Genomic DNA, 15,971 nt, shown 5'->3' with positions numbered 1-15,971 from the left:
GTACAAATACAAACTGAAAACGAGCCAAACTAAACACTGTTTCAGCGCCGGAGCATGCCTTTATTAAATATTACAGCTAGGGTCAGAGCTAATATGCGAACATGTAACTTTTAGATAATGTATTTTTCACATTTAGTTGAAAGTCTGGATGATTTAAGATCGTTCAGCGTTACAGATCATAGCTACTTTATATCATGACAAAATGGCCACTCGATCAAGCGGCCGGTTAGCTCAGTTGGTTAGAGCGTGGTGCTAATAACGCCAAGGTCGCGGGTTCGATCCCCGTACGGGCCACTACAGCTTTTTTTTATTTATTTATTTTTTTAAATTTTATTTATATAGCTTTCCTACAAATGGCTAATTTTTAATGAATCATATTCAGTCCCGTTAATGTGGACTCAGAAGGGACCTCACAAAAATTGAACTGAATTTCATGGTTTGCAAAAGAGAAATCTAAAGTCTGAAAGTGAAATTCATGCTTAGAGATGTACAATTGAATGATTCAAACTCAAAATGAAGCTTACAATCAAAAATATAATAACAATATCAATACATTTTATTTATAACATACTTTTCAATGACCCAAAGATGCTTACAATAAGTAATGCAAAGTTCTGACATGATTTATCCTGGTTTCATTTTTTCATCCCAAAAACCTGCCATTTTCACAGAGCTGGGGAGATTTTTTATCCCCATTGTATGAGGATTCGAGATCATATTAGACTAGTTTAATTTCTGTAGAATTAATTTTAAATTTTCATTTCTAGTTTTTAATTTCCTGAATGGTATAGCCTTTTTTTTTACTTTAGCATTTAACTAGATTTTATAATTTACTTTTACTGATGTCACCACCATGTTTTGTTTACATTACTCTAATTATTGTACCTTTATTCTATTTTTTACACATTTTTAAAATGATTTATCTTATATTTTTATATTTTAATATATGAGCACTTTTGCATATTATTATTATTATTAGTAGTAGTAGTAGTATTACCTTAACATTTGTTTATGACACATTTTCAAAATAAAACCATCCCACATAGTGAATCAAACAGTTTTAATAAAAAAGAAACATTTATTTAACTCTTATTTGTCTTCCTTTGATGCCCAAGAAATGATCAATTTGATCAATCTAAAGGCACTGAAGAGAAAGCCAGCTTTCATGCCATCTTCTTGTTATTCTTGAGTAATGACAGGCTGGAAACATCGGCTAGAGTGTAAGCGGTTACACACACGGAGAACAGTCTTCTCTCTTTCACAGTTTTCCTCTTCGGAGTTACGAGCGTTTGCTTCTGGAATTTGTGTGAAAGAAAATGAATTCATTAGTTTACACTTTAGATGAACACTCGAATAAAAAAAAAAAAAATCCACCCTGAATTTCGCTCAGAATTTCTGACCTCCAACTAGGAAAAACTAAAGAAAACACTGCTTGGAACTCTTGCTCGGAAAGATGGGAAAGTCTCCTCAGCATGACCACTCACAACATCAACAGTGATTTACTTTAGATCAATCTACATAAACACATTAGTTGGTAAAATCTATAACACTGACCATACAGTTCAGTTTTAAGAACGTAAATACATCATAAACTCATTATCACTAATGATAACAGTGATAGCTTGTTACTAACGGAGCACATGCTATCATGGATAGCGTTCCTGTTTTTATCGCTTTGTATAATTCTGAGGTCAGACTTCGCATTTCCGAATGCATTAAAGCACCAATTAAGCTAATATCACAAATGCTTCAATATAAACACATTTAATGTGTTCAGGGTGGCGGTTTCTTTTAATATAGAGTATCAAACGGACATATCCTACTGAACTGAAGGCAAACAGGAGGCTCTCGGACTATAACTTACTGCTCGTCTTGATTCAAAATCACAACTTCTTCTTCTTCACTGTCTGAGATGACCATCACTTCATCTGCAAGACAAAACAAACACTAAGGTATACAGACTAAATAAAAACATTAAGTCGATTGAGGACTGGCTTCTGTGGATGACTAGAGACATCAGTACTGCAGTCTTTCAGAAATTTCAGCAATACAATCATCCAGTCATCAGTGTTCCTGTGTGTGTGTGTGTGTGTGTGTGTGTTTTTTTTTTTTTTTTTTTATATCAGTATTCAACACCATTTTTCAGACCGAGTACATGCATTTTGGTATCTGTCAATATTAATAAGCTACCGATATCAAAAGGAGTAAAATGACTGTGCATGAAAGGAATTGCGTATGTATAAGTGCTCAGTGCTCGCTGAATCGAAGTGCTCTAACACAGGGCAGTTTGTCTGCACTCTAATTTCACAACTCTACGCTTGCGAATATGTTTGTTTCACTCATTTTTAAAGACCACGCTCACAGATACTGCTTTACACTCTCAGGTCGGTCGTCCTCATCCACTCTATTAAAGATGCTGTTTAAATGTTATAAGAGGTTTTATCAGGATAGCTGGATTGTAGGAAGATGCTGTAGTTCCTCTTCTTGATATTTACACGGAGCACAGTTTGCGGTCTGCTTTGCTTCGCTGTCATTTCACATAGTCTGGTCATGAGCAAGGTAAAGTGTACTAGGCTTAAATCATATAAGATCACATGGTATCGAATGTTGGTATCAGCACGTTTTTACAGATGCGAGTAAATCAGAAAGTTGTTATACCTGTGTCGGAATCAACGCATCACTAATATGGAACATCTGTCGCTTTGCTAGTTTGATTAGCTTATAACAGATGTACAGACAGACCAACAGACACAGTACCTTTCTTCTTCTCCCGCTCAGTTACGTCAGACATCTCCTCTTCCTCATCGTCTTCTTCCAAACCCCAAGTGTTCTGTAGCCCCTCCCCCACCTGTCCAGTTCCATTGGCTACAATGACAGGGGAGGGCACGCTGATCAAAAGGTCAAGGACGCAAGCGTTAAAAAAAGGTCAACAAGGCCCCATTTTAGTCTGTCAATCAAATGATACACTAAATTGCATCTGTCTTTGCTATTATTAAAAGAAAAGAAACAAAAAGATATTCTCTGAATCAATGTCCAGATTGAAAAATACGTTTCAGGAGGAGCGTCCGCTTTGCTGATGATTTCATCAGCTGTCGCCTGGACGTCCGTCACCTCCAGCGGAGCTTCCTCTCTTGTCAGGACTGTGATTCGCTCCTTAGCTACGGACTCTGCGAAGCCGAACTTGCCGCCTTCTTTTCTATTGGTTGAAAAGACAACGAAAATTATTTTCAAATCTTTAACCTTCCATGCGTACAAGCAACACAAGGAAGGAAAATCACGCAGGTGACCGTCCGAAGTACGTCCTTCCACCATTTATACATAGACTTATTTTAAATACAGAAGTTATGAAAGTTACAAATATTTATTTTTCCATGACTGTAATGGCAGCACTGCACAAAACCTCCTATATTAAAAGTTACTGTAATGTAGCCCAGAGGCTTAATAATTGTTTCTTTATTTTAATTAAAATATAAGAAATAAAACACTTTGGTGGCATAATGTTGTTGGAAATTAATCAACAAAGGGTGGTGTGATGTGTGATCTGTTACTACCCTGAAGTTGATTATTTTCCTACAACACCACATCCCAAAATGTTTTATTCCTCTTATACCACAGCAATTTCCAATAATTCTTGAATCTTTTATAAAAGAATGACACATCCTATCACTAACAGCTATAAACAGACGTTCTTGTGCCAGACTCTCCTTCTTCCTCTCTCCTGAAGCTAATAATAAAAATTGCAGCTTGTGACAAAATGGTGTGGAACAACATGCAAACTGAAAATGACACACATTTCTGCCAGTTCTCTCAAACAGCGACTATAGGAGGTGGTGGTTTCCTATATTCAGACAGCAGATTTTAACACCCTGTGAATCTCACACTTACGCACACACACACACACACACACACACACACACACTTTACCTGACTCGTCTGTCGTTTTCCAAGGCTTTACTGATGAGCTCAGTGATTTCTGACACTTTCACACTGGCTATTTTGCTGCACCTCAGAACCTAAACACACACACACACACACACAAACAACAGACTCAAATATTTTCATCACACTCATTAAACTTTTCAATATTTTTTCAGTAAACACCTCTCTCTCTCTCTCTCTCTGTGTCCATCCATTCCTCTCTCTCCCTTCCTCTGTCTATCTGTCCCTCTATCTGTCTCTCTCTCTCTGTTCATTCAATCCCCCATCTGTTCATCTGTCCATACCTCCATCTCTCTTTCTCTCGGTTCATTCATCCCCACTCTGTTCATCTGTCTGTACCTCCATCTCTGTCTCTGTCTCTCTCTCTCTCTGTTCATCCATCCCCAATCTGTTCATTTGTGTGTACCTCCATCTCTCTCTCTCTGTCCATCTATCCCTCTGTCTGTCTGGTTAACCATCCCTCTCCCTCTCTGTCTGTACACCCATCTGTCTATCTGTCCCTCTCTCTTTCTCTGTTCATCCATCAGCCCCCTCTGTTTATCTGTCTGTACTTCTCTCTCTCACTCTCTCTCTCTCTGTCTGTCTATCTATCCATCTGTCCCTCTCTCTGTCTCTGTCTCTCTCTCTGTTCATCCATCCCCCCTCTGTCTGTCTGGTCAACCATCCCTCTCCCTCTCTGTCTGTACACCCATCTGTCTATCCGTCCCTATCGCTTTCTCTGTTCATCCATCAGCCCCCTCTGTTTATCTGACTGTACTTCTCTCTCTCTCTCACTCTTTCTCTCTCTCTCTCTGTCCGTACCTCCCTGTTTCTCTCTGTCTGTCTGTTTCTCTCTCTCTTGTACACACACACACATACACACAAACACACACACACACACTCCTCTACCTGGTCTTTGAGTAGCATGATGCCTCCGCTGGACTGAATGGAGCAGATCTCTCTGTGTTTGTTCATGGCTATGACCAGGAGTCCGTCCATGACCAGCTCCTCTTTCTCACACGGATCCACCAGCAAATACGTGCTGCAGGAGACAGTGAGGACGAGGACAAGCTTAACCACCTGCACATCTACCATCTGTTACCAGAGACGCTCGACTGTGTTCTCACTCAAACACAATCCACGCAGAGCCTCGCTTGCAATCTAAGCGATATCGACTGAAACGTTTATAAAAGAATCAGAAAAGCTGATCAGTATGTGTAAGTGTGATGAAAACACTACATCGAAAAATAAAAGCTACAACTACTCGTGGATAAAAATACAGAAATCAAAAATGCTGCTGGTTCAGAAAAGTTACACACCAAACCAATCTCATCTAATCTATACAAATACATCATATTTGCTACACCTTAACTAGTCTTAACTATGAGCATGTCCTGAGTGCAGCTGTTACATGGTGTGTTTGTTTTTTTACCCCTGCTGGAAGAAGGCGAAGCTCACACAAATAGGCATGTGGTAAACACTCAGCGGAACCGGATCCCTTTCTTCCGGGCTGAACTGAACACAAAAACAACATCTCAGTCATCCGGTGTAACAGCAGTAAGACGTAGCATCTGGACTTGTGTTAGAATCGTGAAGACATGCCACTACTTCTCACGGATATCACAGGCACGCATAAGACAGTGTTTAAAAGCTGAGAAAGTTCAGCAGATACTGAACATCACTCTCAGATGACTGCTGAAGCGAGCTATAATTATAAAGTTTCATAAAATATTGCAGTCCTGACTGATTAATACCTAATCAATCAATTATACAATATATTATTATAGAACTGTAGTAAGATCCCACTGACCACAGTGATGTCTCGGCCCTGGATGGCGACCTCCGGCCTTCTGAAGTGACAGAGGGCCGATATGGCTGCGACGCTCGCTGCGTCCATCAAATTCCCGTCATGATTCAGAACGTGAACGTCCACTCGAATCTGCCACACCTGTCAATCAAATCAAGAACATGACCATCACTGGTAAATAATGTCGACTAATAAGGACCACAGTTTCGATAGGATTTAAACCTGATGTAGGAGTGGCAATCTTTATGCCGCCCTACAATTAAATGTGATGTTTGATCCAACGATAAATCGATTCCTAATGCATCTCCATTCTCTACATGATGGATTGGTTTTTAAAATAAAATCCTGCACGCGTATTATACGTATTTTTAACTATGCGTATTTGTACCGCGCCTATGAGGTTTCTTTATCATTGTATACTGTTGCTCCCTTAATCAGGTGTAAAAGTGTGTCAATGAAAATACAATACAGAGCATACTGTAAATGTGAAATATATATATATATATATATATATATATATATATATATATATATATATATACATATATATATACACAGCCATAACCAAAATATCACCAAAGGCGTCACCTTTTCTCCTGAGATGACACACAGAGACTCCGTGTCGATGCATCTGGAGTTCCTCAGACATCTCTCCAGCTGCCTGTTCAGTGTCACTAACAACTCTGACTGCCTACAAGACACGACGCAAAGGTAAGCGCGAAGGTAGACACATGACACGTCTACAACAAGAACACAATATACAGTATATCATGCAGACGTGACGTACCTGTTGGACTGAAAACTGGGCGATGCCATCGGAGAAAGCTCCAAGTTAAAAAACATGAGGCCCTCGGTGGGACGGGAATCTTTTGGCGGGACCAACTCGCACGACACCTGAGCCAACACCCTGAGGACACACACACACACACACACAAAGATACATGCATCAAAGTGTACTCTTTGTACATACTGTATCATATTCCTAGAGATGATCTGTGTGTAGCTATTCTGTAGATATCTGGTTGTTGTGTATAGATGTTACTGTACATTACCTCGTTTTCCCCAGACTGACTGTACAGCAGCCGTAGTCTGTTCCGAATGTGATTTTTATATCGCGGTAGTCGTAGCTTTGCCTTCCATCCAAGCGCTAAATCCAAACAAAAAAAAAATATTTATTTATAATTTATATATTATTTATTTATTCATTCACTTTTTTTTTTTTTTTTTTTGGTAAAGTACATTTTTTTTCAAAGTAAGTCAATATTATTTGTTTAAATATTTACAGTCAGGGACCCCTTTCACTCTAATATAAATAAATAAACAAACAAACAAACAAACAAACATGTACAGACCCCCTCTGTAAAAATGTATTTTACAAACTATTAAAAAAATTAGGCATATTACTGAAATATGTACAATAATATTTGTAAACAGAGGTTTTTTTATTTTATCAACTTTAAAATAAAAATAAATAAATTAAAATAGTCATTAGATTTCAGTTGACATTGTTCATAAGCATATTAAGTTTAACTAAAAAAAATATAAAATACTGTAACAAAATTAGAAAATCACGAAAACAACTTTCAGAACCATGGGTCTATTATAGACAGAATCTCAATTGACTCCCCACTGAACGCCTAGTGCACTAAAACAGAGTGTGAAAGCTGTTATTTCATGCCCTATGCAGTGCGCTTATATAGGGAGCACGAGGCCATTTGGAACTATGTTTATATTCAGAGCTTAGCCGGTTAGCTAGCGAGAAAATTCAGTTAACTTGCTGTCACTGTGCGAAAGCCCACGCAGTTTTATTTCTTTATTTATTTACCTTTTTTTGCTCGATAGATTTAAGGAGAAAGACTCTCTCGCAGTTTGATAAAGGAGTTTCCCTCATATTTGCCGCTCTAATGTGGCAAATGTATATACAGTTTATAAAATAAGTCGTTCACGTTTCTTTTCTCAGCATGAGCGGCCTCCTGCGCGATTTAATGACGACAGCGTAGCAAAACAATGTCGCGCAGTAATGACGCGTGTCCGAGCGTCCGCTTTCTGGTAGCTAAAGAATCCGTTATTATATATTATAAGAGCCCACAGTCTGTTTGCTATTTGTTAAAACGTAACAATGAACGTGCTATACACTTATAGCTGCAATAACAGAGAAGTTTAATTTTAATACGATGGTTTATTTGACTGAGAGACGCTGAACCGCGAACTGCGTTGAACAGCGCCCCCAGTAACATGTGGTGGAAATGGGTATTGCATCATCTACACATGTGTCCTAGCACCTGCTGAGCTTGTGTTTATGTCCATGAATATTAAAGATTTTATGTACTTCCATACATGATAATACAAGAGCTTATTAAACCAGATATTCATTTTAAAAATATTAGGTTTAAGAAATAAAGTCTAACAATCTTTATGCAGGCCAAGATCACTCATACTGAAAATATATATTTTGAAAAAATAATTTTAATATACTAAAATGGCCATAAAAATATACCAAAGAAATATATAAAAATATTTTTAAACATATATTTTATATAAATATATCATTACTCTATATAATTTACTTACATTTTAAAATATATTTCCAAAAATATTTGTCACAAATTGCTTTCGGAGAAGTAACTACACAAACACAGAAGATAAAAAAATATTTTATATTATTATTTTATATTAACATTATATTATCACAGTAAAGGAACCCTAACCCTAGGGCTGTTCTTGTGAGTGACTTGTATTTATTTTAGTGTGTGAGATGAGTGAAGATAAAGAAAGTGGAAGTAGTATTATCTTTCTCAAAATAATATTTTAAATAATTGCTTTTTCTTATATTTTTCCATATTCCCAGAGCTTCTTTCGGAGATTTGAAGGAATATTTTCTTCAGTTTTACTGAAAAGTGTTGGAGAGAATATTTTAAAATAAATCGACATTATCATCATTATGTTGTTTTGGCTTTTTTTTTTTTCTGCATGGTATCTAAATTAATAGAAAAATACTTGAACTACTGATTGCTTCTGAAGTTTTCAAGCTTTCTGTTCTGTTACCTGGAGTAATGGTTGGTAAGGGCACACGCAGGTACTGATTTGTAGATGTACAAGATTAAATATGAAAATTCATAGGAAATAAGCAGAGCAGTGGATCCCAATCTTGCTCCTGATGATCCAGAGACTTTCACATTTGATATCTCTGCTCTATAAACACCTGATTCAAATACATACGGACTTAATAATGGACTCAGAATAGTATGTCATAAGGCTATAAATGCACATAGCAAATATTAATTGGATGTACAGGATTCCAAAGTTTCAACTCTTATATACAGTCAGTAACTTGTGCCTACACTCATTTGGCCATTTTATCAAGATCACAAAAAGAACAGAAAAAGGGGAAATTAAGAACAGGGATTTTCACACTAACTCAACTGCCGCCATACATTTTACATCCAAATTTCCACATCTTAAGTGTGGTTTTGATATTGAAGATATATTTGCTTGCCGCTTGGAGACATAGATACACTATGTGGCCAAAAGTTTGTGGACAGCCGACCATCACAGCCATATGCGGACCTTCCCAAATCTGTTGCCACAAAGTTGGAAGCACATAATTGTCTAAGATGTCTTTGTATGCTGTTGCATTACAATTTCCCTTCACTGGAACTAAGAGGTCCAAACCTGTTCCAGCATGATAATGCCCCTGTGCACAAAGCGAGCTCCATGAAGACATGGTTTAAGAAGGTTGAAGTGGAAGAACTCGAGTGTCCTGCACAGAGTCCTGACCTCAACCCCACTGAACACCTTTGGGATGAACTGGAACTGGAGACTCCTTACCCAACATCAGTGTCTGATCTCACTAATGCTCTTGTGGCTGAATGAACACAAATCCCCACAGCCACACTCTAAAATCTAGTGGAAAACCTTCCCAGAAGAGTGGAGCTTATTATAACAGCAAAAGGGGAATAAATCTGAAATGAGATGTTCAAAAGGATGGTCATATGAGTGTGATTTTAAGGGTCCACAAACATTTGGCCATATAGTGTATATAGTTATAAAATATACATTTGATAGTGTATCCACAGTATATTTTACTTTGAAAAATATATTTTCTTGAGCTCTGCTGTATATTTCAAATATATTATATGTATGTATTTTAACCAGCAGAAAAAAATATCATTTCATCTCAACCTCTGATATACAGTATGATTCCCTAAACCTAATACGGGAGTGTCCTAAATCACACTCCTGCTATCAGAAAAAGGTTGCTTTGGCGCAAAGAAAGGTTCTGTGAGAATGTTAGTATATATGATTAGTATATTAGTATATATAATATGATTAAATACCATTAAATACCATCCTGGGGATTTCAGAAAGCTATAAAGGTTTGATCCATGACAAAAATGTTGGAGGCCTAACATTAAAATGGCCCATAAAATTGTCCCGTAATTTAACTTTTTGCCGTACATGCACATTTGTTGCATTAAATATGTACTAGTTCCCTGAATAATCATGGAGTCTCGAAGGACGGTTTTAATTCATTGAGCTTTTCTGAGTTTATTTACAATCAAAAAATGTAGATGAATAAATAATTATTGTCAATTATAGCTATTATTGCTACTTACAGGATATAATGCTTCTAAAGGTACTTATAGTCAATGTAGAACTTTTTTCAAAGGCACAAATGAGACAAACCTGATTTACGTATCATTCATTGTTTATAATCAGACCAACAGACATCATTAATCACCAGCCTGCAGATTGCTTTCATGAATCATAACCTCAGTTTATGAGCTGAATAGAAAGGCCCAAAATGATCTCTCTATCCATTCACGTTGTTTGATTGTTTGACCTCTGATTGTCCGTGGGCAGAATTTGCATTTAGGCAGATGTCCTTTTTTTAAACCAGACACCAGCCGCCGGTTTTACACCTCACACTGGTAGTTATTGTGAGCTTTATAATGCACAGCTCGAGCCTCTCATATGTGCGTTATGATGGATGACATGGCCGGATGCAGGCGCCTTGAATGGTGTCACGTGACCCCGCCCTCTTTGCACTATAGCGCACGTGGTCAATCATCAATCATCTTAATTCATATAGCAAACAGCTGAAATAAAAATATGAATAGAAAAAAGAATGATAGCCAATAATACAACAGTATAACAGAGAAGTAGTCCTGAAATATAATGTGTGCATATGCAACACTAAAAAAGAAATTGTCCATATATATATATATATATATATATATATATATATATATATATATATATATATATATATATACACACACACACACACACATATGTACACATATACATATATACGTGTATTCTATATATTCTTTTACGCTTAAGTAATTTACCTAAGTCTTACCATAAGCATTTACTGTACATACAGTACTGTGCAAAAGTCTCAGTCACACTATTTGTTTTTTTTTTTTGTACAAATTGTTGTTATAGCTGTTTATTTTATGACTTCTGCATTATTGAGTCAGTACAAACGCATTTTATATTTCCAAACATTACAACACAAAATGAAAAGTTACAGAAAAATTTTGGATGTCAGTAAAGAAAGCAAGACATTACAGACCATTTTTCAGACAAAAAATACATAATGAAGGCTGCTGGGTTTTGCATGCAAAAAAATAAAAAAATAAAAAAAAAAAAAGAAGAAGAAGAAGCAAATGTGACAGACAGAGTCTGTAGAAGAACCGTGGCAGATTCTGCACGATGCTCAGTAAAACTTACCAGCTAAGTTCCTTATAAAACTGCACAAACTATAAAACTGATTAAAAACAAAAAAAGCAAAGGCTTTGTTTAGTTTAGAATCATTTCAGAATCATTTTATTCACCGTATAATTATCAAAACACGATACATTCAACACACACATCTCAGACAACACACACAATTACCATCCTAATATACAAATATTGCACCTTAGGCAAAAATGGTAGGCTCAGTTGTAATTTACATTAAAGTGAAGGTAGAAATTACAGTTTAATAATTTCAATTTATTACAGTTTAATGCTCTTTATAGTATTTTTTACATTTATTTTTTATTATTTTTGAAGACATTATTGCTTTATAGCATTTCTTTGCATGTGCCTAAGACTTTTGCACATCACTCTATGCTTAAACATGCTGTGCAAATAATAATAATAATAATAATAATAATAATAACAATAATAATAATAATAATAATAAAGGCTCATGCTCTAAATGCCAAGATTATTTTACAGGATGCAAAAAACATTTCGGTCTCCATAGCTGCCGATCCGATCAACTTTTCAAGGCATCACAATATTATAAATATTAAATATGACATTATATTGAAGGTAGAAATGGACAGTGCTATGAGTCTTGAGGCAGAAGTGGGAAAAGTATAGCATGATGTGATGAAAAGGGTCCTACTAATAAGTAAGAAGACATTTTTGACTGGTTTCCCTCTGTGCAGGCCGGTGATGGAGAAGGCTGGTTGCTGCTGTGAGCTTTTTGTCATGCAAACACTGCTGAAAAGGGGGGTCACGAAGCAGGTGACACTTAAAAGCGCCACTCTGAACCAAAGGAGCAGAAATGTGTGACTTTCCCTCTACGATGGATTTCTCTCGCTTGGACTCTGCAGCTTGTGAGCCACCATACCTGATGGGAATGGCCAGCCTCGCTTCGGACTTCGGTTCTTCCAGTCATCCCTTTGGAGTTCAGGTCAATTTTATCCAGAGCAGAGCTTTTCCTGTTCTTCCACGACCTCGCATCCTGGACAATCTGAGAGATCAACCAAATTCCCTCTGCGTAATAGGTAAAATAACTTTAGACAACTGGGGAGAAATATCCACAAAGTTAATAAACACTTACAGTGTTGAATGAACACCTGTAATGCTAATATCTATGACAAAAATGATCACTGTAAGAGTGAATTCAACACTGTCTGTATTCATTCAGCATTGGAAATTAGATTTTTTTTGTATTTTGTTTAATAATTCAACTCAAGTGCTAAGCTCAAGCCAAGGTTTGACTTTGTGCAATTCTGAGCTGCTTTTCTGTCCACCGCAGTTGTAAAGAGTGCTTATTAGAGTTACTGTAGAGTACTCTGTAGAGTTACTTCCTGCCAGTTTGAACCAATCTGGCCATTCTCCTCTGTCCTCTCTCATCAACGAGGCGTTTAACTGAAGCTCTTGACCTGTATCTGTATGATTTTAAGCATTGCACTGCTGCTACATTTTTTTGCCTGATTGGATAACCAAATGAATGAGCAGATATAAAGGTGTTATATATTTAAATAATTCCTATTAAAAGTGGTGTACATAATGTACATACATACATTATATACAAGTATATAATGATTGATCAAAGGAGAAAATTATTCCGAACAACTGTTTGTTCCTACTTTTTTTAATGCTTGAAAGAAGCCATAGGAAGAAATCAGTGGTGGCTAAAAATAAGGAATGCATATCTGTCTGTTGAAGTATACAGTATATCAATATATATATATATGTGCGTTCTTTTTTATCTGTTTTATCTAAACCAGTTGGTCTGGCCTCATAACTAAGAGCACTTTTAATCCAGTCGATCACATTAGCACTGTCTGCCACGTCACACCAAAACACAGATAATTCGCGAATTAGTTAGCTAAATTTCACTGAAGAAGGTAGTGACATCTAGCTAGCTAGAGCTAGCTAAAATAAACAAAAAACAAATTTCTAAAATGAATACAAATTATCAAACATAACTATATACTTACAATTTATTTACAAATTACAAAAATAAAATAACAAGCTGTACTAGTTGTTTAAAACTATTATAGATAGGCGTCTACGATACAGCAATGAGATATTTGAAATTGAGATTTTCTAAAATATTAATTTTCACCATTGATGATGGTGAACATTTCATTGGTACATTTTAAGGGCATTTTATGGGAGGCCTGGGCTTCCCATGTAGTCCGTAGCGTGCAAGAGTTTCATAAAGCCTATATGCTATTATGTGTATTATGCATATTATGTATATTATGTGTATTTTGTGTGTGTGTGTGTGTGTGTGTGTGCGTATGTGCAATTGTTTCACTGTGCTTTGGACCTAAACAGCCTCCCATAGTCTTGGCAAACCTCTACTCTGCATTTTCCTGGTAGAGTTGGTAGGGCATGGGACTTGTTTCAAATAACTAATAAAAAAGATAATGTTAAATTTGAGAAAACTCCATGTCTCTAGTGTAATCCTACCCCTTATTCCTAACCTCCTTGATGCTGCAGGTGTTGGCAGGAGGCCGAAGTGCAGGCGAGTGCGCACCACCTTCACGCATGCGCAGCTTCTGGAACTGGAGCGTGTGTTTGCTGAGACTCAGTACCCTGACATCTGCATGCGCGAGGAGCTCGCCCACAGGATCGACCTGACCGAGGCTCGCATCCAGGTAACATTTTATTTTATTTTATTCTAATTGCTGTTGCCATCTTGTGGCTGAGATGTGATTCTGTAATCAGGTTGGGCAATATATCACTTGTTACGATATTGAAATTTTGAACCAACTACTGATATCACTGTACACTGCATTATGAAATTAGTTCCTAATAAAAAATGCACATTTTTATCTAAAATTTAACTCACAAGCCATATTTAATTGCACTAGAAGCCTTGAGCTGGTATGGAGAAAGAAGATGTTAATGTTTTATTGAAATTGTAATTCACCTCCAAGGCAGCAGAGGGCTCTAAAATGCCAAAGTGCTTCTTTAACCCTCTACTGCACACTGTTGCCAATTGGCAACATGCCATTTATCTGGATTTTTTTTTTTTTTTTTGAGCATTTAAAGAAAACTTTAAAGAAATTTAATTTTAAAGATTGGTTACACTACACTGTTAAAGAGTGTGTGAATGAGTGTGTGTGTGTGTGTGTGGTGCCCTGTGATGGACTGGTGTTTTATCTGGGGTGAGTTCACCCACTTTGTGCCCAGTGTTACCGGGTTTGATTTCAGATCCAACCCGACCCTCACCAGAATAAAGCGCTTATTGAAGATGAATGTAGAGGGTTAAAGCATAATGCATGACCAGAATTGTATGCTGTTGCACTGATTCTCAGTCGCCGCATGGGTTTTCTTTCAGGTTTGGTTTCAGAACAGGCGTGCCAAAGTGCGCAGGCAAGATCGTGCAGCTAGTGTGACTCGAGCCCCAACTAAAGAAGAGGAAAATCTGGAAGGGTCTAATTCACATGCTTCATCATCGATGAAATTTGGTGAGCTCTGTTCATCCAGTGACACCACATGCAGTCCTCTACCAAAAAACAATGGATGGCATATGGAAAAGCTTTCGTTCTAACGCCCAACCATGATACAGTCAAGGTAAAATTGTACATTCGTGTAATAAAAACCTGCAGCTAACGTTAATACTGTCATCTCGGTTTGAATTCGTAAACAATTTTGACTGCTTCCTGTAAACACCATAAACAACTGTTCATACCATATTTATATTCATCACATTAGGATGTTAACACTTAAGGGTTGTGCTATTACTGTATTCTAAAGCAGTGGTTCGCAAACTTTTTGGAGCCAAGGACCCCTTTTTGACCCCCTCAGTAAGGATTTGTTTCATGAACGTTATTTAAAATGTTCAAAAATAATATTTTTTTGGAGAGTGCTTTCTATTACTATTTCTGTTGCTTTCTATTACCAATACAACACATCAGGTCTGAGTTGACTTTAGTGCTTGGACCCCTAAATATAATAACTCTGATAATGTGGGTTGTGATTTCCACCACTGTAACAAAATCCAAAAAAAGTTATGGACTAGGCTTATACATATTTATGTACATTATACAGTATACAACTATTTGTACCATACTTGATTTTTTCACTCTAAAAAGATTTTGTCAGGTCCTGAATGAAACCACCATTCATAAGTGTATATACATATACATGTACATAAGTGTATTTTTTATTTCTCAGAGAAATGACTCCAATTTTTAAAATTGTAATTTAAATCAATTAAAAAAAATTTTTTTGTTTAGAAATTCCGGCTTTTATTATTAATGACATTTTAAACAAGTAATTATGAACCTTTTCTTCGGAATTTCTTTATTTTTCTATTTAATTTTAGTAAATGTAAATCTTTTTTTTTTTCATATTATTTTTTAATCTATTGAGAATAAATTCATACAGTGACACTGAAAAGATGTTTAATATTTGTTTTTAGCAACTGTAATTTTTTATATATATAATTTTTATTTTTTTTTTATTAATTATTCATGTTTAATTTTTATTATTAATTTTA

The 15,971-nt window shown here is 36.3% G+C and overlaps 2 protein-coding genes and 1 non-coding gene across 3 annotated transcripts; 2 read left to right on the top strand and 1 right to left on the bottom strand.

Annotated features, from left to right (window-relative positions):
* The first annotated feature begins 220 nt into the window (after positions 1–220).
* Positions 221–294, top strand: trnai-aau (transfer RNA isoleucine (anticodon AAU)). Its single transcript has one exon. It is a non-coding gene; the product is annotated as a tRNA-Ile (tRNA).
* A 751-nt stretch (positions 295–1,045) lies between these two features.
* On the bottom strand, positions 1,046–7,729 carry exosc9 (exosome component 9). The gene is made up of 12 exons (XM_026942899.3): positions 7,551–7,729; positions 6,778–6,872; positions 6,513–6,632; positions 6,314–6,416; positions 5,729–5,866; positions 5,351–5,433; positions 4,828–4,960; positions 3,925–4,013; positions 3,050–3,196; positions 2,758–2,888; positions 1,865–1,928; positions 1,046–1,295 (listed from the first exon to the last, which is right to left on the bottom strand). The coding sequence occupies exons 1-12, from the start codon at positions 7,614–7,616 to the stop codon at positions 1,280–1,282; spliced, it is 1,185 nt and encodes a 394-aa protein (XP_026798700.3). The 5' UTR covers positions 7,617–7,729; the 3' UTR covers positions 1,046–1,279.
* A 4,247-nt stretch (positions 7,730–11,976) lies between these two features.
* phox2ba (paired like homeobox 2Ba) lies at positions 11,977–15,708 on the top strand. The gene is made up of 2 exons (XM_053231059.1): positions 11,977–12,513; positions 13,964–15,708. The coding sequence occupies exons 1-2, from the start codon at positions 12,291–12,293 to the stop codon at positions 14,146–14,148; spliced, it is 408 nt and encodes a 135-aa protein (XP_053087034.1). The 5' UTR covers positions 11,977–12,290; the 3' UTR covers positions 14,149–15,708.
* The last annotated feature ends 263 nt before the right edge of the window (positions 15,709–15,971 follow it).

Source organism: Pangasianodon hypophthalmus, chromosome 28, assembly GCF_027358585.1.
Source record: "Pangasianodon hypophthalmus isolate fPanHyp1 chromosome 28, fPanHyp1.pri, whole genome shotgun sequence".
NCBI classification, from domain to species: domain Eukaryota; kingdom Metazoa; phylum Chordata; class Actinopteri; order Siluriformes; family Pangasiidae; genus Pangasianodon; species Pangasianodon hypophthalmus.
Note: the sequence above shows the minus strand (reverse complement) of the source record. Positions and strands in the feature narration are given on the sequence as shown.